Below are 26,636 nucleotides of genomic sequence, written 5' to 3' on the forward strand. Positions count from 1 at the left end.
CAGATGAGGCAGATGTGAGAAAAGTAAACTGTGTGAAATGTAAACAGGCCGGTAAAAAAATGTCGCACAATGCTTTCTGGCTTATCAATGCAGCAAACAAGAACAATACAAAACACAACACGTTTATTAGACTCCCCTTTAAGTCCAGCCCTGTGATTTAAATGGGCGTACATGCTCAATAGAGTGATGCCACCCAGTGTTCGTGAATTGCAACTGTTCTCATTAAATTGATGAGAATGTAAAGGTTGGTTTGTTTGCCTTTACGTGTGTCTGATCTGTTTAGTATACACCTGCTGATGTCACTTTTCAGTTTTGAAGAGAAAAAAAAACAACTCTTAAATGTCAACAGTGAACAGCTTTTATTTTAAGCTTTATCAGTGGTAATTGTTCAGGTGCCACACATATACAACGTTAGGATATCAACCAAGTATGCTGTGTGCTTGAGTTAGTTAGTGCACCTGTCACATAACCCACGTTTAGCGAATGTACAGTAAGTGGATTAGTGAACTGCACCATAAATGTCACATAACTCTTTCCTTTACATCAGTTTCATACATTTGATTCATTTGAATACACAGCGATGATTTCACTTTTACACATATTTGCCAAATACACAATTTCTCCTAAAATTTTCAGGACTGTGATGAACATGTAATGCATTTAATATGTACATTTCATGTGTGACTCCTGTCACACAACAGTTTGATGGAGAAGGCAAGGTCTACTGTATAAGCCAACAGCGTAATACTGGCAACCACTGTTTCCATGATAACCAGTTCTGCACTTTTGTGGGGGATTCTTTGCCCGAGGTCTCTCTGCTGCAGTATCTTGATAAAACAAATCACTGTGGTCACCATGTAGAGCAACACCCCAATCAGACTGAAGCAGGCTAATAACTTGTCAAAAGGTAGAAAACATCGCCCAGCAAAGTCTCCTAGTATTACCACAAGTGTGACTAGAGACATGAGAAAACAGACACCGGACGATACGCCGGAAACCCACAGCTGCCAGCTGTGTGCAAAAGTAGGGAGTCCACAAATCCCTTCCACAACCAGGGTTATCATATGATAACCTCCCCATAATTGGAGAATCTTAAGGAGGCCAGGCATGCTCCCCATGTAGCCTCTTTGTTCTTGAGCTTGGGTGCGAAGAACGTAGGACTCTGAGGTGTAGCCAAGGGAGGTGATGCATGAGGCCACAACAGCCCCCACCAGGCGCGGCGTTGCCTGTTGATGATCCATGACGATCCAAGGAAAAACCACAGAGCCAGTGAGCCACATCAGAGCGCCTAAGACTGCCACTGTCATAGTCAGGTTCTTCCAGGATATTGGGATAAGGCTGTGAAACTGGAGGATGCTGAGAATGTGGATAAGGAGTGTAAGTGTGAAGAAGAAGCACCAGGAAAACATGCAGAAAATCCTCAATATGTGGACCTGTTGGTGGTTGGACGAATTTTCGTTTAACTCTGAAGGTTCCAGCGAGGCCGCAAGGCTGAAGGTAGTGCAACCGGATAAGACTTCCCATGTTCGCAGCAGGAAAAGGGGACTGGTGAAGTCTCTGGCTTCCAGTACAATCACAGGCATTGTCACAGTGCTGAATCTCAAACCAGTATCCAAGAGACAAGATATCCAAGATGTGTGTCAAATGGTACTTCAGTTTCAGTTCCACAAGATTGATTTTAAAAATAAATCTTGTTATCTAAAAGCTTCCTCAACCAGCTAATTGTATTTCCAAAATATTAACCTAATGTTGAGCTCTGAAGAACAGTCCATTACAGTCCATGGAAACAGTCATATCCAACAAATCTTCACTTGAGCCGTCAGGTATTATACGAAAAATAAACGTCAGCCTTTCTTCTGTTCTGCTCAGCAGTGCTTCATCCTTTTTACATACCAAGTCAAACTTCTAAATTGCATCTCTTGGAACATGTATTGCAGTACCGTCTCTGTAAAAATAGGCCTCGCCTACTTCCTTTTTGAGGTTGCAGCAGTGCTTTCAGTCTCACTGGAGGTAGGTGCCAATGACCACAATAAAAAAACATATGCAAACAAGGTTATCTTCCTCCTACTCTTGATTCTCATAAAATGGTTTCCTTTTTCTGAAGCAATGAACTACTGTGTTTACAGGTTCTCCTGACTCAATAGGCATTACTTTGCTACCACTTTGACCTTATTGTTGGAGGCATACAATATGGTCACAGGTAGCTGTCTGAATAGTTGTTTTGGTGTTCGTGGCTTTACATTTGATTTCTTATTAAAATACACTTGCCACATTGACAATACACGTGTTTTAGCGTACTGTTTATTGTACATTTTAATTTTTTTTATTATTATGTCTCAGATTATAGCACTGTTATTTGTTTTTGTTTATTTGAATGCATCTTTCACCATTTCAAATTGGTTGTAACATTCTTGACAGCACAATGTACATCTTTTATTGTTTGAACATCTGCATGCATCTGGGCATGCATGCAGATGCTGTAAAAAAATGTCATATTGATCAATGTATGTGTGTATGTTTATATCTTTGCATATGTTCCTTGTGTGTGTGTGTGTGTGTGTGTGTGTGTGTGTGTGTGTGTGTGTGTGTGTGTGTGTGTGTATTTGCACAAGCACAAAGAGTCTTCTGAAGATCCCAACCAATCACTTGCCTCTGTGTATTTTGCACACCTGCGCTCTATGTTATAAATAGACGGTGGATACATCAATTCCCTCGTGTCACACGGCTCAAGTTCAGAAACTTGTGTTTAGACAGAAGGGAGAAGACACACTACACAACACTATAGCTGTAACCAGTGTAATCACACCATCCTGTCTGTATCTGTACTCATTTGTAGACTGCTTATACAAGTTAAGATGTCACTTCATCAGTTTATGGTTCAGACTTGTGCAGTTTATTTCGCGTCTAATTATTTATTAAATGAATTCAACAATATGGATATTATAATAAATTCAAAGTGAAACACCAAAGGTTTATGATTTTCATCATAAGCTTAAATATTTGGTGAAACGTACAGCTGTAAAGCAGTGCCCCTCTGTGGTAATAAATAATATAGATGCCAGATTATACAAGTAGCTGGGATAGTAGGCTGCCTGTAGTACTGGATGAGCAGCAGCAGAGGGTGAGCATCTTCATCTTATCAATCAAAATACAATGGGAGGAAACCCTGTGTGTAACTGGACCTCTTGCAGAAAACAATGTAGTCATCTTCCAATCCTTGCAAAAATCCTCATATTGTACAATAGTATGCATATATGATATATAGTATAGTGGACATTTACTGTTATTAAGTACTGTACCTAAGAATTATTCTGAGGTACGTTTTTTTTTACGTGAGTATTTCCATTGTAAGCTATACTTGTACCTCTACCCCACTAGATTTCAGTGGGGAATATTGTAATCTTCACTTTACTATATTTATTTGATAAGCATTCATTGCAGAAACCACACAGCAGTTCCATTCCATTCTCCAAACTGTTTGTCTTATTCAGGGTCTTGGGATGCAGGAGCCGATCCCAGCTGAAATTGGGCGATGGCAGGGTTCACCCTGGACAGGTTTCCATGGTTCATCTCAGGGCACATATAGAGACAGACAACCATTCACGCTGAGCTGCATGTCTTTGGACTGTGGGAGGAAGCCGGAGAACAAGGAGAGAACCCATGCGGGGAGAACGTTAAAACTCCACCGTAGGAGACAAATGGGAGCACATTGTTGCTAAGTATGTACACTGGGTGGCGCTGTATAACTCATGAGAACATAATTGACGGCAGGTGTCAGACCCCGGAAAGGGCGCAGGTTTTTGATCGCAAAACAGCGCTGCACTGGCACAATCAGCATTACACCACAGATGGACACCGCCGGACAGTTGTGTGGCGGGAGGGCGTGACGTAAGACCGAAATGAGTCACGCTCAATGAGTGCCAACTTCAGGACTCTTTGGGGTAAATAGGTTGTCTATGCAGCGAATATGTTTACAGATGCGCTCCTTAGCGCCACCTATCGTCGGGGAGTTTGAAAAGGAACGAACGCGCCTCGGCCAAAAACCTTTTTTTTCTTCTTCCCGTGACAAATTGGTTGCGGGTGGTCCGTGTATTTTGCGGCCAACAGATTTTACAACGAAAAACGACCCGTTATCTGATTTTCTTTGATGTGCTTAAACATGGACATAGAGAATTAAAATACTGCGTGGAGTTTTCAGTTCCCGCTTGAATTTATTCATATGTGATTATAAATATATATTCATGTAGAAATGTGCATGTCTCTGCGTCCTTTGTTGTTTGTATATCTGCCTGTGAAATACATTACTACTGGTTTTGATGTTTGTTATACAAATCGGATTTTGTATTATAAACCACACAAAATGTTGATTAGATTAAACCAGAGACTAAAAGTCAACAATAGAGCGTTAAGTATCACAACTACACATAAAAATGGGATTTTCGACAAAACGTGGTGTTTGCTGTCAAATCTAAGAGCCAATCGGCTCTCTGATGTGGCGAGAGCCACGCGTTTCCCATCATGCACTGGGCCAGCCAGTCGGTGAAAAGCTGCTGGAGCGCCTGGCTCTGAAATTTACGGGAGCAAGTCGGACACAAATCTAACCGGCACGCATTGCGCGTCGATCGCCGGCGATCGATTCTGCGCAGAACTGGCTCATCTCGAACGAGCCTATTGTGTTTGAATTTGTTTCTAAAAGGACACACTACTACAAATAGTATTACACATATTTAGATTGCAAATATTTAGTTGTATAGAACTCTTAAAAAACAATTCACAAAGAGATTAAAGCAAATAACAGAACCAACAGATGCACAGAGCCACCCAAAAAACAAACAAATAATTAAGATTAAAATCAGGAGAAATGTAATAAAAAAAACCTATTTGCAGTATTTCTCTTTTCAAAGTGTGAAACAAAAACAAAAAAAAACAAAAAAGACCAAATGTGTGACATTTCTGTTAATGTGCTATGGCTGCTATGATTGAGTTCTGTACATCTATAGCAAAAGGAGGAATTTTTTATTTTTTTTAGCTAAGACTGTAATGCTTTGATTAATCCGACACGAAGCAGAGTCGACAAACTTTATAAATCAACAGTTTGTGATATCATTTCAGAGATTGCTTTGTTGTGTTTTAAGGTGGGGTGCATCTGCAAACTTGCCGCACAGGAAGTGTTGTAAGCATCTCTTGAGATGACTGTTACTGTTAAAAAGTTACAACTTAGATTCTTATTTGAAATGCTAGATGCATTATTGAGTGACATTCATTCAACCACCATAAATTTATAGGAAAAAAAAACTCTTCAAATATTTGATAGGAGAACCTTTGATCTTTTAAAATTCCAAGCAATTAATATAGCAGCAAACAACTATTTGCAATATAAAGATATAGTGGAGAAATGTCTACTTGAGCAGAGAATTATGTACTACTCCCTCTCTGTAATCAGATAATTATCACTGGTTGAGCCCTTTTTCTAGATGTCACATATTAACTAGTCAAGGTGTTGAAGCTCCAATGCCCAACAGCAAATATGTTTAAGTAGTTTGTAATTAAAGAGTTATACCTGCAAAGATGATACGGTTCCTAACAGTAACTTGATGACGGCCTCAGCTAAATACCTGCATGGCCTATCAAACTTGGTGCCACTTTCATTCTTATTTCAAGCTCCAGATACGATAAAGCCTTCCACCACAGCTTCTACATTCAAGTAATTGAGCTTGATCACTCAAGAAATGTGTCAGATAAGCAAAACTGAAGTAACACCAAATGTGTGATATGGTTCATGGGAACCGAACACGCACTTCTGTGAGGATGAACCATTCAAACAGTTCAAAAAGAAAGAATTGTACAGTTAACACAGTTAACATCTTTTGATGCTTTTTGTAATTACAGTTAATTATTGGACATATTATGCAATATATAGATTTAGAAACAGTTTTATAGTGTTTTAAAGTGGGATGCATCTCCAAGTTTGCAGCACCAATAGAGTGTTAAACGTTTGTATGCATCTGAAGATGTCACTGTTCTTGATATCGATAACCAATATTTGTACTGCATGTTCCAGTGTTTATATTATTATCCAATATGAATTTTGTCTAATCACTGAGTATTTATTGTGCCTACAGAAATCATTCAACCCCCATGGATTTCATGTTTTGTGGTTTTGCACGGAATCAGTAGACAAAACTAGTATTTTCTTTATTAGAAAATCTGAAAAAGACCAAATTTTAAAGATATTCCTGAAAATTCATTAAAACGGCTTAAGTGTAATGACACTGGTGCAGCCACTTTTTTTTGGAAATCACAAAATAATTTGAATGTAGTGTGTGACCAAGATGAACAGCTGGTAAATCAATTTCCTACTTTACTAGCAAAATCATAGACATAACTTCTTGGCACACACAGCGAAGAGTGTTCTGCATTGTGCCATCAGAAATGCACACTAGCTGCTTTTTCCAACTCTAGCTTCATTGGATCCTGACCTCCAGGATGCGTTGGGGCCGTCTACAGCCAAAAGTCCGGGATAAGAGTCAGCACCTCCAAGTCTGAGTCCTTGGTACTGTGTTTTGTACTGTGAATTTTTTACTTCAGTGTTGAGTGAGTCATATGCAGGAGAACCCTTGTGTGCTGTTCGGGTCTGGTGGACACTTTTTTTTTTTTAAATCCAAATAAAAATGAAACAATTCATTATTTTTTCAAACTAAAGAACATAAATGAGAACACATTCTCATTGACCACACACTGTGCACCCTGCCTATACGTCTATATGACATACAGCAGTGTTTTTCAACCTTATTTGAGCTGTGGCGCATTTTCTATAATAAAAAAAAAAATCCTTTTCTCAGAGTTTCTGCAAATTGGTCGAATTTTGTGTATTCTTGTAAGCAGTTGGTATTTTTTTAAATTTAGTTTCTTTATAATGGATGACTGTAAATTTAAGAGAATTTTGCCAGATCTTACACATTGAATCTTTAGAGGCTAGACGCTATTTGACACAATTCGCAATTCTTGTCGGTATGGGGAGAAAGCTCATCATTTTCAGCTCACTCTAATATCAAAGCAGCCTGCTGTACACTTTATTGAGAAAGGGTAGTGTTAAATTCAGTAATACCATGCCTCACCTTCCATCAGTAAAAAGCAAAGTTTACTCGACTACATTTAATGGTATTGTATTCTTTACCTGAGTTAATCATTGCGCATCAATAAGCAGTCTCTGTGGCTTTAACTTAAATTGTATATGTGTATAGTGCATATCCTTACAGGACTAAATGTGCCCTAAAGTGTTAACAAGTAAGATGGAAATTTATCAAAAACAGAAGAAACAGCACTGCCAACCACACACAGTCCAAAAAACATTGACAAACCACAGACATGCAGATGGTTAAAAAAAAAAGATATGTGTGAATCACATACATAGGACAATCAAGACTCCACCTCTCCATCAATACTATAACATGGGTCAGATATTGTAAGTTACTGAACAGAGCTTGCTGTCAGCAGTCCCGGTAAGACCTCAGATTTTTTTTGTTTTGTTAAATTATCCGGTACACAAAAATAACATTGATTAACTTATTCTGTGTCCATGACTTTTACCGTCTGTCACTTTTTGTTTCTTGCATACAGATGGCAAGGCTGTGGCATCTCATGCTCCTGAGCTGGGCATGCAGTCCTCTGTGTCTGTCAGCCAGCGTGGGCTTCATTGGTTCACCACAAGAGTGTGAAAAGGCACATTTTGTCCCTGGTTACAACCTGGGTGGAGAAGGCTTCGACATTGTCAAAATGGAGCGGAAGGGTGCCTATGTCATCGACACGGAAACATGGGACATCGGCAACAAATCCTGTAAAATGTACAAGAACAACTACATGAACAAAGAACGTCAGAAGGTCCCGGCTGCCATCGCGGACTGGAGGATCCTCCCAAAATGCAGTTTAAAGGTCTCCAGTAAAGTTTACAATTCTGTTGAGGCTCTTGTCAACGACTCCACCAGAGCTGTGACCAATGACTGGAAACTTGGCCTTAAGATCTCTGTAGACCGGTCTGGTACTCTTGGTGTTAGCTTTGGAGGTTCCCACTCCAAAGAATCTAACTATGCCATGGAAAAGTCCAAAGAAGACCACTACACCTTTCTTCGCCATTCTGTCGACTGTAGCTTCTATCGGTGAGTATGTGGATATGTGTGTGTGTGTGTGTGTGTGTGTATATATATATATATATATATATATATATATATATATATATATATATATATATATATATATATATATAGATAGATAGATAGATAGATAGATAGATAGGTAGGTAGGTAGGTAGGTAGGTAGGTAGGTAGGTAGGTGTGTGTGTGTGTGTCTTCTTGGCATTAACTCTGAATTTATTGAGTTAGTTCTCTGAGAAATGCTTGGTTTCAGTGTCCTGGATAGATAGCACATATGGAAACAACATTACCTGTGAATAAAATGGGACTGTGATAGACTGTAACTGAATAAATTACTTCCTATGCTTCACAGCTACAGATTGGCAACACATCCTTCACTGAGTCGTGACTTTGAAGCAGCTGTGAACATCCTTCCATCCTATTCATCTAAAACATCATCATTGTATCGCAATCTGATTTACACATATGGTACACATTTTATTTCAAATGTGTTTCTAGGTGGGAAAAAAAAAGCAATCACTTCTGTCAAGACCTGTGAGGCAACCATGAGTGGACTGTCTGCAACAGAGATCAGTGACTGTTTGACAGTCGAAGCCTCTGCTGGCTTAGAAAGCACTTTGAGCATTGAGGCAATGTCCAAACGCTGTCAGGATAAGAAGAACAAGTTAGGCTCTGGGCACAAATTCAGCATTGCGTTTGCTGAGCGTGACACAGAGGTCATTGGTGGAAACATTGACGGAACTGACATCCTCTTTAATGGCCAATCAAACCCGTATGCCGACAACAACTGGCTTAATTCACTAAAGATCACACCTGATGTGGTCCAATACAACATACACCCTCTGCACACCATACTGCCAAGCAGCCTTTCTGCCAGGGTTGGACTGAAGCGAGAGGTGGAGAAGTACATTCAGGAAAACGCAGTGTTGAAAAAATGCTCAGAAAGCTGTAAGATTGGTCACAGATCCAGCAGCAGAGATCCTTGTGCTTGTGTTTGCAACAGTAATCAGAATGTCAAGTCAAACTGCTGTCCTGCTGGGAAAGGTCGTGCAACATTAAAGGTCTTCGAGCTTTATGCAAAAGATTTGTATGGCGATGTGTTCACTCAGACAGATGGTTCAGTGGTGGTGAAATATGGAGATCAGAATAAACACACCACCATCATTGATAACAATGACAATCCGACATGGCCGGAGACTTTTACGTTTGGACCCATTGTCATTGACATGCAACACCGCCTTGAGTTCATTGTTTATGACGAGGACACTTACTGGAATAGTGATCTGTTAGGCCAGTGCTCAATTCGTCTGCGTCAAGGGCAAGTGAGGGACTCGTGCATGTTGAATCATGGCACCCTCTTCTTCTCGTACATAGTCGAGTGTGCACCAAGTCTCAGCGGTGACCAATGTGAAGAATACATGCCATCCCCCATGAGTCTCTCTCTGGCCAAGGTCTTCCACACCAGAAACGGGGTCCTTCTTGGGACGGGGAAGACCTAGTCAGTCAGGTTGAGGTCAGCACTTGACTATTTGATTTTTACTATGATCTTGAATGTAGTTAATAGCATCTTTCACTCTATTGCTCTTTCTTTGTTTAACACATTTTAGACAAATGTTTTGTGAAAAATTGTATTTGATAATTCATCTTTTCTTCTGCTTCTTTGTTAGTTAAACAATCCGCCAATAAAGCATCAGCAAAGACAACACCGGTGTCCGTCTCATTTAATGTCGTTAAAGAATGTTGAATTTGTGGTTTACATGTAAATGCATACTCATAAATGCAGAAGCTACATTAGACTGTCTAAACCTTTCAGACGAGAATGATCAAATTGATCTTATATATGAACCATAAAGTCATTTTGTTTCATATTAACTAGAATACCATGTACCTCAAAATGAGGTTTGTTGAGTTGGATTTTTAGTAAAGAAGATCTTTCTTTTACAAAAACATTTGTCACGATTATTTTTCTTTTTTTGTGTGTGTATTTACACAAATACAAAAAGAGTCCTCTGAAAATCCCAACCAATCACTTTGCTCCATGTAGCGGCACACCTGCGCTCTATGTTATAAATAGACGGTGGATACATCAATTCCCTCGTGTCACACAGCTGAAGTTCAGAAACGTATGTTTAGACGGAAGGTAGAAGACACTACACAAGACAGACGCCAGCTGATAACCACAGAATCATGGCTGTGTATCTGTACTCATTTGTAGACCGCTTTATACAAGTTAAGATGTCACTTCATCAATTTATGCTTCAGACTTAGTTGTGCTGTCAATTATTTTTGTAAATTAATAGATGGAAATATTTTTAATTTAACCATCAAAAAATAAGAATAATAGGAGTTAATTAGAAATTCATTCACATGAAAATTGTATCTGAAAATATAATCATTTACAGTTTCTAAATCATATGTTAGTAGTAGATTTGCATTTTGGCATAACAGTGCTAACAGTCTCAACAGCAGTATAGTGAAGTCTGCATGGAAGGAGCGCCCCCTTGTGGTAACTGTATGAGCTGCAACTACTCAGAGGTCGAAGATGATCGGAGGAGAGAGGAGAGGGAGGCTGCCTGTTGTACTGGATGAGTAGCAGCAGAGGGTCAACATCTTCATGGTATGAACAAACCGAAATGCAAATAAACCATATTTGTTTTAATTTATATTGTAACTAGCACGTATACAGTAGCACTTGTGCATAATTAACTGTACTATTTATTTGTGGGATATACATAATGTTATTATTGTGATTAATTTAATGTGTGCAGTATGATGCAGAACGCTCTCAAAAAATGAACCAATTAATGTGATTCATTAAAATGGCAACAGCAGTTTAACATATAACTTGTTGAGGTTTAGCGTATTATACCAACTTTACATGTTGAGTAGTTTTATCTAATAAACCTTGATCATATGTGTTGTATCTAAAACCATAATGTGCAGAGTATTGATGTGACTATAACTGGGAAATTAATGTAGTGGATTAAAAAGTACAATATCTTTTTTTACATGCAGAAGTAGAAGTAGCATATAATGGAAATATAAAATAAGTACTTCAAAATCACATAAATACCATATTTCCTTAGTATTTGCTTTTCTTATGATTAAAGTTTTAATGGAATAAGGTAAGTTGTTAAAGCTATGTAGGAATGAGGAAGTTACTTGTTGGGCTGGTTGGTTGTTCACACCGAACCAGCAAACAAACCTGTAGCAAGATTATGCATTGAAAAGGGCCCGAGGAAAGATACAAGAAAAGTACATATGAAGAATTTGCCTCAGAGTTTACTACATTTTGTGTGGGGATCATCTCTGCAGGAGCAACTATAGCTCTTTAATGACAGGTGAAGAATTTTGCAAAGTTATGAATCTGTCCAAAGAAGTCTGTGTGATTTGGACACTAATGAGTAAAACCACAAAAACCAACACCTGTGGCAACTTTGAACTGTACATACAACATGCATTAACAATTCTAGAGAAAAACATGGCAGAATGCATGATAACAAACCCCAAACATTCATGTTAACTGATATAAGAATGGCTCCATTGTTACTGATCACATACAGAGTTACAGCAGCTTTGCTGAAGAGAATAGGAGAAAATTGCTGTGATCAGATACACACATTCACATCATAGCCCCAGAGCTGTAACTTTTTCGTAGCCTCTATTTCCTAAATGTTTAGGTGAAAAAAGGAAACTCGTAATTACATGATCAAAAATTAATTTTAATCTTTTAAAAGATTAAAATGGTGGCGAGAAACTTTTTGTACACAGATATCAGGAACTCCTGTGAAAACTGATGGTGAAGGTTGGATGGTTTCAGTTGAGCTGACTTGCTTCAACTCTTTGGTTCTTGGACACAGGACCAGCATCCTGACTCACATATGACTGTATATACTGCATGGACATTAATGTTATTCTATCAGCAGATGAGTAGCTGTGCAACATGTGTGTCACAGTATCACATTGCACCCTGTGGTCACAAGCAGGGTGGTGGTGTTGAACGTGTGAGGGTGAGGCAAGTGTTAGGTGAACTCTCCTGTTGCATTGCCTGTGTGTGTGTGTGTGTGTGTGTGTGTGTGTGTGTGTGTGTGTGTGTGTGTGTGTGTGTGTGTGTGTGTGTGTGTGTGGGTGGGTTTGTGGGTGTGTGTGGGTTTGTGGTTGTGTGTGTGCACGAGCGTGTGTGTGTTTGTGTGTATGTGTGTGTGTGCGTATGTGTATACGTGTCTGTGTTTTAGATTAAAACACAGACACTATGATTCAGTTAATTATTAGAATTTCAATAATAATGGTAAAAAAAAAAATTGGATCCCGCATTTACCAAAACACTTAACCGAATAGTGCCCTTCAAGTCACAATAGATATAATAATAATAATAAGAAGAAGAAGAAGAAGAAGAACAATAATAAAAATAATCATCATCATTATAATCATAATGATAATAATAATAACTATAATAGTAATAATACAGACATACATACATACATACATACATACATACATACATACATACATACATACATACATACATACATACATACATACATACATGTAATAGATATCTATATGAACAACATGAACAGAGAGAGAGACAGAAGGTCCCAGCTGGTGGACTGCTGCAGTATAAAGGTCTCCAAAGTATAAATGATGGATGATGGTAAATGATGATTTGAATGCTGCTTAGCTTTATGACAGTAAAGTGGCCCCAGATGAATACTGTGATACAGTGATACACTCCAAGGTGTCCTGGACAAAAACAGAATGGAGCCGTCACAGAAAGTGCGGCGTTTAGAAGATAGATAGATAGGTACTGTAAACAGATGGATCTTTATACTACTTTAATCTACTGTGACGCAAAATAACAAAGCAGAAGAAGCCATATGAAAGTACTGAGATCCACCCTTTTATCCTCACTTTCCTCTCCCTATCAAACAATGAGCCCTTTACCAGTGCCCATTATTCAGTCTCACCGCTCATCCAAAACAGGTCATCGTAGTTCCTCAACTTGACAATCTCCTGCTGGCTAGGCTTATCCACACCCTATTCCTTTCTCCTTCCCTTGCTCCTAGAAGAAAAGAGACAGAGGCGAGAGGATTTGCCTCACGGTAGCTAGCTGTTTTATGTGAAGCATATGAGAGAAAAGAGAAGAAAGGTTTTTTGGCGAGGCTTGGTAAAGAGAGCCAGGATCCCACTTGAGGAGCAGTGGGTCTTAGGGCCGGATGATTTGTTTGGAGAAGCCCTCTCCAGCCAAAAGGAGGATTAGCTGCACACAGGTTCCCATGAAACCAAGGCGAAGAGGGAAGGACTTTTAGAGGTTACCACACCGCTGCATGACTGCACCTGCATGGATGCATCAAGACACACACACACACATGTGCATCAACATCTAGATATGAAGCAAGGAAGCTCTGTCTGTCTGTGTGTTCTTTGCATAACTCAAGAACCGCTCATCTGATCTACTTCAAACTTATATCGATTGTATTGATTAAGACCCATAGGAGTGCTTTGTTGAACTTGGTGCAATTTGAACATGCGACACGTTCAAGCTTATGAGCGTTGCAATTCAGCATGTCGTCCACTGGACTTCACTCTGGCAGCGGGATGCTGGATATAATAGCTTGCAGCCAAACTTTTCTTTGCTTGTATTGCATGATAGATGTTTCTTTTATTTTGTCTCCCTCACATATATAAATGAGGGCCGGCAAAAAATTGAAACAACTCTCTGTATAATCATTTAATGCAAATATGCAACTGAAAACATTATGGAGAAAGTTACCTCACAACTTTGGCCAAACGGGCCATGCCTACATGCATCTTAGGGCTACATTTTCAGAACCTGCTCACGGTGAGAGGACGAAGACACTGAAGGTTCATGAAGAGTGTCTGCTGCCATCTGCTGGTCCTGCCAAAAAATTACAAAACCAGCCAAGTTCGAGTAATTTACTACGAGTTCATTATGTTTCATTAGGACGACTTCATATGTTGGATTACTTAACAAATTAAAGGCAACATGTTTGCTGCAATGTGTCATATAAGTAAAGATGTATCAATATGAAAATACTATTTGCCTTGATTGAACACGTTTTAACATAATTTGAAAATGTTCCAGTTGTTGTTGATGTTTATTGGGTTTGTGGTCTGGCAGTGAAGACAATAATATACTACGCTCCCCACTTATTTTTATTGATTAGTTCTGCAATTTAAGGCAAGAAGGAAGGTCAAACCTCTGTGAGAAAGAGTTGTGCATCTCTTTGGTCCATGATCAAGTGCAAGTCATATTTCCCCATTCATGTTTGACTGTGGGATGTAAGTGTTGTCCTCTAACCCTAATGTGTGTCTCCTCGCATAATATCTATTAAAAAAAAAAATAATACGTTTAAGCTTTGATTCAAATTGTCATCAAATTGGTCTAAGAAAACAAGATATTTGATATTAGATATTATCAACATTTTACAGGCTTGTCTCAAGTACAAGAGCAATGTCAGAATTCATGCGTTTTATTATGTGTTCACGGATTAATTCTGTTACTTCTTCTTGACTGTGGACAAGGATACCCCTTGTCTGACACACGTAGCCTACTCTGAAACATGTGGGTGTCCGAACGCGTCCCATGAGATATCGCCTTTAAAACAGCTGCCACGATCACTGCCCCTCCCGCCACCGACTCACCCAGTTGCTGTTGCTGTCCACGCCAACCTGGAAAATCTCTGTCCCCCTTTCATCTCCCAGTACCACCCCAGTGGAGGATTGAACAACTGGTAGCACTACTATCAACACCTCCCTGTACATGCCACGGACGGCTCAGCTTAGCCTTGTGGCAAACATAGCGCAGATTAGCATGCCAGCAGTTCTCTTCCCAAACATGTCTGACAGCATTAGCACATGCTAACTCAAGGGCATAAGCGAGGGCCAGCTGTCAAGTGGAGGGAATTCCTCGCGCTTCACTCAAGGTCGCTCCCACCATTGAAAGCAACAGCGCCATGTCATGGCTCCCACGCTAGGTGTTAACTCAGTATCGCTAACAGTTTAGCTTGGATGTCCCGGCATGTTGGAAAGAGGTTCTTAACTGGTGCTTTACTGTCACACAGCAGGGCTGCAGTGTGTGATCGTCAGCTGCCACACATTATGAGGGGTCACGGGGAAGGCAACAGGCGAGAGAGAAACATTGAAACTAAACTAGACTGTTTAAAAGCATACAGATTCTTCAGTTTTAAACACGATGGTGCTAATAGTGGCTGTATAATCTAACCTGAGGGGATAAACACAAAGTTTAGTAGAGTTTTAAAGTCTGTATCATACTGATACGCTAATAATAACGTAGGAAAACAATTGCATCTTGAAAATCTGTTCGCATTGCTTTAAGTCCTTAATGAAACTGGTGATATTCTATATTGTGGAAATATGATCCAAAAATCCTCTAGTCACATAGTCCACAGAATAAAAGGCCCCAACTTTACTCTTGCTTAAAAAACTTGCAACAAGAAGCATTGCTCATACCAACTGCATGTGTATTGTGCTTTTAAAGATTAACACTCTCAGGAGACAAAGTGAAGAAAATAGATAAATGGATGGAGGCATTGCCATTTGTTCTTTTCTTCTTTGTTTTGAATGTGTTCTGTATGTGTGTAGTGTGATGGGGCTAATTTTACAAAAAAATGAACTTAATTGTTCATTGTGACGTAAAATTAGAAATAAATAGACATGTTACATGACATAAGACATGACTATAAATATAAAATATCTTGAGCTTCATCCTTTGAATCCATTTGAATTTCTATAAAATGATGTAACCTTTTTTTAAATTTAAAATCTATATTTATTTGCATCTTAGGTTGTGTAAATGTAATGTACTTACAGTACAGATGCACTTGTATATTCATGTTTCCACATGAGCATTTCTCCACCGACTCACACATGAAGAAATACTGTCGCAGGCCTCTTACATTCTTTTCTAACGGAGGTTTATATGTGGATTACATTTCCTCTCTCGCTGTCTCTTTTTTTCAAAATCTTCATCTTTTTCCCTTCACTTCCAATACACGGATGAGCACGATCTTACTACCATGAACTGAATTCTAACTAAAGATATTTAAATGGCCGAGTGTTGTATTCCCAACGGGGATATTTCTCCCTCGGCATGCAAGTGGAAACACAAAGCTTGAACAGTAAGTCGGGCCTGAATAGAGTGGGTTGGCTTTAGACAGATTCAACAATTCATGCTGATTTTAATTACAGCCAACAGGGCAGTGAATGCAACATTAAAGTCACAGAATACACAGGGCTACGTTTCAGACAAGTCGTCCTCTCTCTATTTTCCTTCTTTGTCACTCTTTCTAGTCCTCCCACCCTCGGCTGCCCCCTCCTTCACTTTAATCCAGTGGCGGAATTTCACTCGACAAGTGATCAAAGACGAGTCGTGCGATGCCAGGTGCGGCTGCAGCTTCAACCGTTGACAACCACCTAGCAATTTTTCCTCCCTTCTTGTTCTCTTCTCTGGAAAAACAGAAGAAACCTAAACAAAGCTGGGCGAACTGCTGCGTGTGTTTGAGTCGGTGAAAAACAGTTTCTTTCCCCACCTCTTTTTAAGGCTTTATTTATTTTTTTAATTTGTTTTCTCCCCCTCAGAAGGGGAAGTAGGGATGTTTTTTTCCCTTCTTTTTTGACACTGATCTGTGTTACCTAGTCTCCCGTCCCCCTCAGCGCTCGGTGTGGTGGCCGGTTTGAGGAGTTCTGTGACAGTAAATTACGACACTCTTGAGACAGACAAGCAGCAGGAGTTGTGGAACAGAGAGAGGATGCACAACAGGGATTAGGCTTTATTAAGACTCAGCCACCACAGATGGGCACAACAACACAGCGTGCGAGTGTGTGTCAGTGGATAAGTGAAGGATACAGCACAACGTATCTTTCTCAACCTATAGGTGGTCCCCCACTGAAGTAAGATACACATCAACTCTAATGGCTATCTTATGTCTAAAAGTGTCGCTTCACTTGTTGAGAGAACGTCACCACACTGTGCTGCCGCTGTCTACTGCCGGCATGTAAGGAAGCAGGGATCAATCAGGTTGAGATGATAGATTTTTGTTATTTGTGAGTAATTTCTAGACTTTTTTTTTCTTTTTGTCTTGAAGTCACACAGAATGTTCTAAATTTTTTTGTACATTATGCCTTGTATGCTTTTTAATGTCCATGTTTCCTAAAACAGACACCTCAGTGCACATCATAACATTCACTTCTAAACAAACTACTGACCGTATATAGTCACCGTGACATAAGACATTATGGTTTAGAAGCCTCTAGTTTTTAGACGAGCGTGTGTGAGAGTGTGTGAGCGAGCCAACTTTGCATGTATCTTATGTGAAATTTTATGCTTTTAGTTATGTTTTCATATGTGTGTGAAACCTTTAAACTGACATATTGACCAGGAACCCCTTGTAAAAGAGATTCAATAGCACAATGGAATTATCTTGACTAAATTAAGAAATCTTCATATTGAGTGTGTGTGTGAGAGAGGGGGGTGGGAGTACCAACAGGTGGGATAGCGTGTGAAGTGCGGTTAGTCTCCAGCTGTCATGAACCTCCTCTCATACACTGCTCAACACAGCACCCCTCCTCATTCAACCAGTGCTGCGTCGTGGAACAAACACATGTACACACAGCTCCCTTTGCTGGAGTGGGTACATGATGATTTCATATTGATGAGTTATAAGGGGGAAATAAGTATATTTTTGTGTCTATTTTTGATTAGGGAGTTCACAGCCACTATTCCAACTTTGCATGAACTAAGCGTGTGAGAAGTGGCGGCATTTTTTCAAGCAGATAATTGATAATAATGTCCAGAACACAGGAAAAGGTATTTTTTTGGTGAAAAATAGGACTAGGAGAACTTTTCTGAGGTTTCACAGTGACTTTTTAAATGTACAGTTTTAAGGCACTAAATACAACACAACATTACCATTGCTGTTGTAAAGGCTTTCACCTGCGTCATGTGATGCGTTACTGTAATTACTGCTCACTTTCCACACTGTAGCTCAGTTAGCAAGAACCAGATTTAAACGCAAAAACAGTTTCCCATATGAATAACACAGCCATATTTTTTGTAAAAGATTGGAGAATTTCATTGGTGACAACCGGCAGACCGGTACTTTCTGCCTTTCGACATAAAAGGTCAAATTAATTATTTATACTATGACATTGGCATCGGACATAAATCATGAGGTGCAGCGTCATCCAATAGGAACTTATGTGATTAAATCTTACAGATATTGGGCTGATGGTTCACCACAACACAGACATTGAGCCTTACATTGTCCTCAACCTTGTCTGATACAGACAATCTAATGGGGACCATTCATGCCACCGGTTGACTCAGTATAACCACTAATCTGGAGCTTAAAGAGGGTTAGAAGAAACATGTATAACTGTTCAAATGCTAGAATTCAGAGCAGGTAAAGAGGACGTCTGCCTGAAATAAAAGGAAAGGTTAAAACAGCCAGTTTAAAGTAAGCGCGGAGGCTATACGCAAGGACTGCACAAGTTGTTGTACGTTTGAGAAATTGCTTGTTTCCCCTCCTTTGAAGAATTGGTTATGAGAGTAAATCTGACAGAAAATTACCTTACTAAAAGAATATAACTTCAACACGTTGAGCGACTGAAACAGTGATGATCACATTAAAGAAAATCAAGCGAAAATATTCAGCCAGTTCCTTTCAAGCTGATATGAAAATGGATTGTTGCAAGAAAAAAAAGAGAAAAGGGGGCCAAAGGAGTCTTTTCTGGCTGTTAAATTGGATGTGCATATGACAAATTTCAAAGGCTGTCAAAATAAAAAAGGGGCGGGAGGGAGAAGAAGAAAGGCTTGAAAAAAATACATTTACATCATAAATGCACAGGTTCCCTTTCAATAGGCCTCTTCAAAACTCTGTCAGGCTTTTAATGGTAGGCAAGTTCAAAGTGGCACTAGACTCCCACTGCTTCCAGAGATAGAAGTGTGTGTCTGTCTGTGTCCGCATCCGATTGCGGTCACACACACACACACACACACACACACACACACACACACACACACACACAGTGGCATGGGAACTACTACCGTCTCCGCCTGTCCCCTTTTGCTACTTGTGCTAGTGTGTCTGTGTTTGTACATATATCTGATTGAAGGGTCTATATGGAGAACTGATAGTATGCCCTTCTTTGTCATTCTCATTGTTCCCCTCCTCTACCTCCGTGATCACTCTTCTTTCAACTCCCTCTCCCCCTTCCTTATCCACTCTGTGCCGCTTTCTCCGGCTCCATCCACTTTTTTTCCTTTTTCTTTACATGATTTCTCCGCTTCTGCTTCCCCTTCTCCTTCCGCTTCTCTCCCTTCTTCCTCCCAGTTTGTCGTGGATTGTTGGCGAGGGATTGCTCGAAATGGTGTCTTGGGGAACGTTGCAAACATTGTGAAAGTGCTCCGGATCCCAGTACCAGCCAGCACCAGCCAACCAGCCATGCCCCACGGTCATATCCCTGCATCAAAGCCACAAATCTTCCCCTTTTTCTTTGCCTCCCTCCCTTTTCTCTTCTGTCTCTTTTTCCACGGTGGCACTTCTAGCGGCTCCGAATGTTTAAACTTCATATATCAGCCTCATTACGGAGCCTCAAAGCCTTCTATCGATTCTAAAAGGCGCTCATTTGAATTTTTAATCACACTTATGTACGAATGCTGCGCTCAGCAACTATCCGACGCGAGCATGCACACACACATGCACACTCGCGCTCTCATCTCAGCTCCTTCAGCTCTCAAGTTTGGGAGTTCGAACTTCCACTTTAAAAAAAAAAAAAACTCCCAGCAAATATTGCTGCGATGCGTTTGAATTTTGGAGTGATAAGCGCCAGCACACGTTTCAGACTCCTTTGTGAGCACAGTGGCATTGCTTGTGGGCGACAGAGTGCTTGACTCGCGTTAACGGTAGCATTTGATTGCCTAGCCGAGGTGTTACTTTAGCGTTACTGTTCTCTTTGATGTCAAATTCTTAGTTTGAGCGTAGAAAATATTATATATAAAATATACACTTATACATCAATCAATCCCCTTGGTGGATGTACTGTAGCTATGTAGGGCCTACTCACGCTCAGTTACCATGTGCATACAAAGTCTTGGCTAAGCTACAGAGAGACTTTGTCACTCAAGCAATAACAGGGAGAGGGAGAAAGAATCCTTTAGATCTTCCTGCGAGAAGTACACCTTTGAATCTGAATTTCCTTGCAGAAAAAAGTGCTTTGAAAATCTAATGCATAAACATTATCTTCTTTCCCCCACCCTTCTACATCTTGCTCCCTCCATTCCCTCCCTTCACCTATAAAGCGCACAAGCTTCTGAGCGACTTTGGAAGAACTTCCCTTTTTTAGAGTCCTCAGTAACTTAAATAAGAGGCGGTCGGGGATTTGGATATTGTTATGTCTCATCAAAGGCAAAGATCCTCAGCTATCCTCCCTTGCCTGTTCTCCTGCTGTCTGTCAACGCCCAGTCTTCAAGAAAGATGCCTCCGCTCAAGACTGATGTACTGTAATTTGATATATTCCCTGCTCCATCTCCCCTACTCTGGGGTTTTTTGAAAAATCTTTGTTAGGGTACAAGCTAGCTCAGGGGAGTGCTGGCACAGATGTTAGCACTGGTTCAGGTGGTTAGTTATCCCATTTTACGCCATAGTACAACAGTGTAACCAATGAAAAAGGTGGCACTTTCTGCAGCCTTTTTACATGAAAATACACCCACTTGTATTTGTCATGAAAACACAAGAACGCCACTGTTAAAAGCCTCAACGCATAGCTTTTTTTAATCCATGATTTTAAGGTTTTAAGACCAAATTTTCTCTGAAACTATTATGTTTGGTGCTTGCAGAACTGGGTGTGACCCTCAGCCTGCAGAAAGGAGCAAGCGGGCAGAAAGTGAACACACGGATCACATATTTCCAATTGCATGAAAGAATTACAGCATGCTATTTGAAAAGGCTGCACTCACAATCTTCAACCCGGTCAAAAGGTATTTCTTGATGTGTCTTTGCAATCGACAGCGACTCGCTGCTGTCTCCGCTTCTTTTTTCTTTTCTTTTTTTTTTTTTTTACCTTCGCACAGCGGGCAGCAGAGAGTTAAGGGTGTGCCTTCCTGCTGTTGTTGGTGTTACCTTTACTGCCTCTCACAGTCCAGAGCGTCATCAGAGCGCCTAAGTTCAATGGATCATAATGAAAAGCCTCGTGGTAGCGAGCAGGGAACCCATGCAGGGACGCCGTCTCATTGGCTTATAAAAGCACTGAGTTTGATTCAGTGAATGCTCCCCATATGTTAGCCCCCCCTCCACACCCCTCACATGCTCTTTTTCTCCACCTCCCTCCCCCTCCCCCATCTCCTCCCCTCCCTTGCCTTTGCACCTGCTGCTGTGAACAGCAGGATCCCAGTGTGTGTTTCTGTTCATCTCTTGCTTTTCTCCCTGCTCTCACCACTCCATCCCTCCATCCCTTTCTTTCATGTGTGCTCTGCTGTCAAGCCCAGCTGGATCAGGCCTGCCAGTCTAGTCACATGCCGTCTTTGTTGGTGTGGATACAAGCAGTTCAAGTGCAGTGTAAAACATTAGCATTTATTCTAGAATGATGTTGAAAGAGTGACTCACAAAGTTAAACTTTCTTTGTCATTGTGCCGCAGCTATACAGCAATAGTGTTAATGCACAACCTTTTTTTTTTAAATAGAAAATACAACTTTTAGACTCTCACTTCCTAGAAAGTACCACACAGATCAGAAGTCTGGGTGTGCTGATCTAAATTCATGGAGACACATCATTAACATAACATAACTGCATTTTCATTTTTTTTAAACCGGGACTTTTTTTTTGCAATATTTCGAGCTAATATCTTTGGAAACCCAAAGGTGCTCTTTCCAGGATTTAAAGAGGTTTTGTGCCAACTGTATCCATGGAGACCTATGCTCACTATGGCATTGTCTCAACAATCATAGTTGTATTTTTGGTTAAATTTATAACTAAAACATAACTGCTGTTGACAGTCTGTGTTTGAGTCATGTCAATAGCCCTTTTGCAAAGCGGACATTTTGAAAAACAAAGGTGAAATAAATGATTTTAGCAATGACTCAATTCTATTATGTTTCCAATAAGCCATGATATTGAGCCGGCATGCACAATAACAGAACCCACCAAAGTAGAAAGCACTTTCATCTCATCAATTACCTACTTTTCCTTATGAAAAGCCCAAATGTCTGCTGTGAAAAAGGTAAGTTACTTTGGTGAATGTAATACTGTCATAACCAATATAAAACCAATGGTTAAGTATACTTTGTTGATGGACATTTCTTATTTGTCAGGGAGTAATTTGACCTGAGTGTATTGGTCCTGTGTATTGATATTGGATCTGTATACTATTGCAGTAAACCAGAGTGGGTCAGCTTTCTTCTTTAATACACAGAAGTATTTTGATGTGCCTGCTCCTCGTGCACCATGTCTCTCTCTCTCTCTCTCTCTCTCACACACACACACACACACACACACACACACACACACACACACACGCACATGCAAAGTATCCTCCTTCAAACTCCAACTTCCTCCTAATTTCTGGCAAAACATCCGGCACTTTCTTGATGTTTCATTTACATGCCCAGAAAAAAGAGAAAAACATCAAAGATGAACACTTCAACAATCAGCTATCACTCAATTAGTGCTCGACAATTTCTCTCTCATGCACTCCAGAAGGAACGCGTGGAGGGTGTTGAAGAGGAGCGGCAAAGTCTTTGAAAAATCATACTTTTCCCTTTATCACTTCATCTCATAGCAAAACAATTTCTTCCTATTATCCTCCCAGCAGGAGGTCCACTGTCCTGTAAAGGTGTACCGTAACGCTTGATAGGCAGAGAGGAAAAGACTCTTTCATTCTTTGCACCTTGTACCCCGGATACATTAAACAGAATCAAAGACGACATTTACATACCATTTGCGTTTCATGTTTGAGGAGTTGAGACAGAAACAGCGTTCATCCTGTGTGAAAGTACGGATGCTTTGACTTTATGAACTTCTGCAGAAAGAGAGACAGGTGGGAGGGATGTTTGGAGGATGGAGCGGCAGAGAGGGAGGGAGACGAGAAGTAAAATTACTCTCAAAGTTTTTCAACGCAGTTTTCTTTTGTCATCTTGTCATCACTTTTCCTCCTTCTTACCCAGCTTTACCGGGAACATGTCATCAATTAGTGACACAAGCCTTTGAATGAGATTTCCATTTTTCCTGTAATCAGTGTCTGCACTAAACAGTCTTCATGTCTGGAGCAATTCACAATATACTTGACTTGCTACAAGACACATTAGCCCACTAATGTATGATATGACCTTAAAGAGAATGAGGTCAACGCGCAGAATTTATCGCTTTGTTTCAGCTGGTGAACTTCTCTCCGTTACCTTGGCTAAATCCACTCTGTCTGGGTGGAAAACATGCTCCTTGTCATCACCATTTCCTCTCAATAACCCTATGAAATGGTTGCGCTTTTCCCTCACGATCCAATCCGGCTACACTTTTTACAGCAGGAGATGTCTCTGTCTCCTCTTAGATCACAAGTTGTGTTCGATCCCGCTCCGCACTGCGATGCTCCTCAGTGGTCTTGTGTTATTTTAAAACCTGTCATTTATGAGCTGATGCTACACATTCTCCATACGGAGGGCACCGCTATGTTTACATCCCTCCAGCTGTTTGTGAATGGACATTCAAAATCAGACGCTTGCACAGTTCAGTCCTTCATTTGCCTTCTATAAATACAGCCTTTCAATAGGTGGTGCTGCAATGTCTCGTTGAAGCTTCACTTGATAGATGAGGTGTTGCGATGTGTTTAGGACTTAAAGAGGGTTGAAAGCAGACGGGTTTTCAGTCTCATCCTATACGTTTATGGTTTCAGTTCTCTATTCCACTCAATTATGTCAAATTTTCAAGATAATATTTGATTTTAGTTTTTTTCCAAAGCAATCCAGTGCAACAACTCTTGTCATAATCATCCGTTTTTGTTAATACTTAAAAAAAAAATTTTTTTAAAGCACAGGTTTATGGGAAATTAGGTGTGACCAAGATTGATGGTGCATTGATGCTAGAAAAAAACAAATTCCCAATTGGAGTGAAACAATACAAATGTTCATAACGATTTTAATGATTGCTTAATGTCCAAGTTTGAATTTCCATCAAGAGAGACCCAGCTTTAAAAATGAGAAATGTTGCCTTAAAACATTTCTCACTTCTGTTTCCAATCTCTATGCTGCTGTTTTCATCTCTTTCATTCTTCCATCTTATGATTAATGAGTCACTCGTTATTTAGACACAGACACAGACAAAAGAGAGGCTGTGAGCCATTTTGTGTGCACAAAATTCAAAATAAAATAAAAAGGATTGTGCCCAAACATGAAAATTGTCAACAGAGACTTCTACTTATTTTGTGTTCCTTTTAAGGCTGACTCCAAAAACAAGGTAGTTCAGGTACTTTATTAGGTAAATTATTCCTGTGAGGGCTGAAGGGACACACCAATCAGAGCTAATCTCGTTTGATTCCAAACATGAACGCTGCTCCCTTTAACCTTAACCACTCAGCTGTGCAATTGTTCACCCAGTAGAGAGAGTAACTCTGTGTGTAATTAGCGGAAGACCCCTTTATGAATGGAATTAGCATCATCTTTGTCCTCTCACCAGGAGTATAGCCCTAATTATCCATCTGCATGTTTTAGAGGAGGCCATACACAAGGCAGGGGAGGACAATTGTATTCTGGCCCCTCTGATGGCCCTCATTTGAGCTGAGCTAAAAAAAAAAAAAAAAAAAAAAAGGATTTTGAAAAAAAGCACAGACTTTTGTCAAGCGAAATGAGGGCAAACTCTCAAGTGCTAATTGAAGTCTGACTGAAGATGGGTCTCGTTAATTTTCTACCAACGGGTCACGCGGTAACCCCCGGCATGGCCCTTTTATGAGTGAATGTGTGTTTGTCTAAGTGTGTGTGTAGTGATGGTCTGTGTGTGTATGTGTGTGTGTGTATCCAGTGTTTTGGGTGAGATCAGTTTAAATAGAGAAGTGGGGGCACCCAGAGATTAAAGTAACAATCCAGCGCTGGCTGCCTGCACAGTGCCCAACCTTGCCTTTGATTAAAAATGCTAATGTGCCTTCTTTGTGCTTTGATGTGGGACAAACAATGGTGGCGGCGTTGGCAGGGGGTAGTTACCGCGAGACGATGTAATCCTTTATTTGTCGCCACGCAATGACACCCAGCTGAGCGCTGTGACAGTCCAAATCAATCATGTCACAGGGAGCCGCCATGAGTCCGCCAGCTAACTATCCCCCCTACTCCTCAATTTACAAAGCTGCGCAACTCTAATTAGCTTCCCCTCTCAACATGGCTCAGAAAAAAAGGGACCAAGAAAGATATGAAGGGAGAAACTTCTGCAGCAACAGCATGAAGTGCAGGCACTAAATAAACTCACAGGCACAGGAAACACATCACACTTTTCACACAATCAGGTGTTTTTTTAGATTGGGGAAATAGCTAGCTGCTGCTAAAATAGAAGAATTACTCATCTTGCTTAATCCTAAATTGTCTGGTATACATGGTGTGTCTTCGTAGGTCGCCAGCTAGCCAATCTCAGGTTTTGTTCAGAAGGTGTGTGAATCCTTCCCACATCTTGGCCCTGGGTCTGAAAAGTGAAGCCAATGTCTTAAACTTGCATTCTTTCTCATAGCCAGCAGGGGGCGACTCCTTAAGTTTCTTAGGCTCACTGCTTGTATAAACTTAAACACAGAGGATTTATAGTGTGTGACTACTACTTCAAAGGCAGTAATTGAGTGATTGCAGTAATACATTACATGTTTGATAAATTAGTACAGCAATATAGTACACAGTATATCGTACAAGGTAATGAAACAAAACAGTATTGTGTTGGTCCGAAGAAAAGCAACAATAAGACGAATGTGTACACTTGCCCCTTATTTTCTCAAAACATATTTCATGTCAACTTACTTTTCTAATTGTGTCATTGTCTCTATAAATCATGGTGTATGAAAGTAGTTTTCTTTATTTAGTTTCGCAAGTCGTAGATATGACAAAATAAAGTGTCTGAATTGTTTTATTTCTATAGATTTATATATATGAAGAGAGTAGTCTTTTATTTTTTTATTTTTTTACTTATTCTTCACCTTATTACAACACAAAGAATCGTATTCCCAAAGGCTGAGCCATAGAGACAGTTTAGAGTTAGTCCACTGTCAACCCAACTGTGGATAGAGACTGTTTCACTTTTCAGACACTCGCATCCTCCTATTGTATTGCTCGCTCTCAGAGTTTTGACCAAAATCTCCTGGCATGTTTACCATGTTTACTCTACTTTCATCACGCCACGATCAGGATGTGACACTGCCGTGACTCCGTTTCAAGACGTCTCCTCAGCTTGAAACCATCATCGTTGTCATACCCTGGCGATCTGTCGCTC

At 40.2% G+C, this 26,636-nt stretch overlaps 2 protein-coding genes and 1 long non-coding RNA gene across 3 annotated transcripts in view; 1 reads left to right on the forward strand and 2 right to left on the reverse strand.

The window, feature by feature from the left end:
* ccdc40 (coiled-coil domain 40 molecular ruler complex subunit) overlaps positions 1–26,636 on the reverse strand; it is a 313,416-nt gene that overhangs the window by 38,199 nt on the left and 248,581 nt on the right. The gene's annotated exons all lie outside the window — the stretch shown is intronic.
* Positions 7,621–9,649, forward strand: LOC137793239 (perforin-1-like). Its single transcript, XM_068589266.1, has 2 exons — positions 7,621–8,156; positions 8,503–9,649. Exons 1-2 carry the CDS (start codon positions 7,621–7,623, stop codon positions 9,647–9,649), a joined length of 1,683 nt encoding a protein of 560 aa, XP_068445367.1.
* Positions 13,115–14,934, reverse strand: LOC137792849 (uncharacterized). The gene is made up of 3 exons (XR_011078167.1): positions 14,817–14,934; positions 13,924–14,049; positions 13,115–13,212 (listed from the first exon to the last, which is right to left on the reverse strand). It is a non-coding gene; the product is annotated as an uncharacterized lncRNA (long non-coding RNA).

Source organism: Clinocottus analis, unplaced genomic scaffold (assembly GCF_023055335.1).
Source record: "Clinocottus analis isolate CAN_PGR_092001 unplaced genomic scaffold, fCliAna1.0.p SCAF_22, whole genome shotgun sequence".
Classification (NCBI taxonomy): domain Eukaryota; kingdom Metazoa; phylum Chordata; class Actinopteri; order Perciformes; family Cottidae; genus Clinocottus; species Clinocottus analis.

Coding starts and splice junctions, on each gene's coding strand:
- LOC137793239 (XM_068589266.1), top strand. CDS start 7,621: ATGGCAAGGCTGTGGCATCTCATGCTCCTGAGCTGGGCATGCAGTCCT. Junction 8,157..8,502: donor GTCGACTGTAGCTTCTATCG/GTGAGTATGTGG, acceptor TATGCTTCACAG/CTACAGATTGGCAACACATC.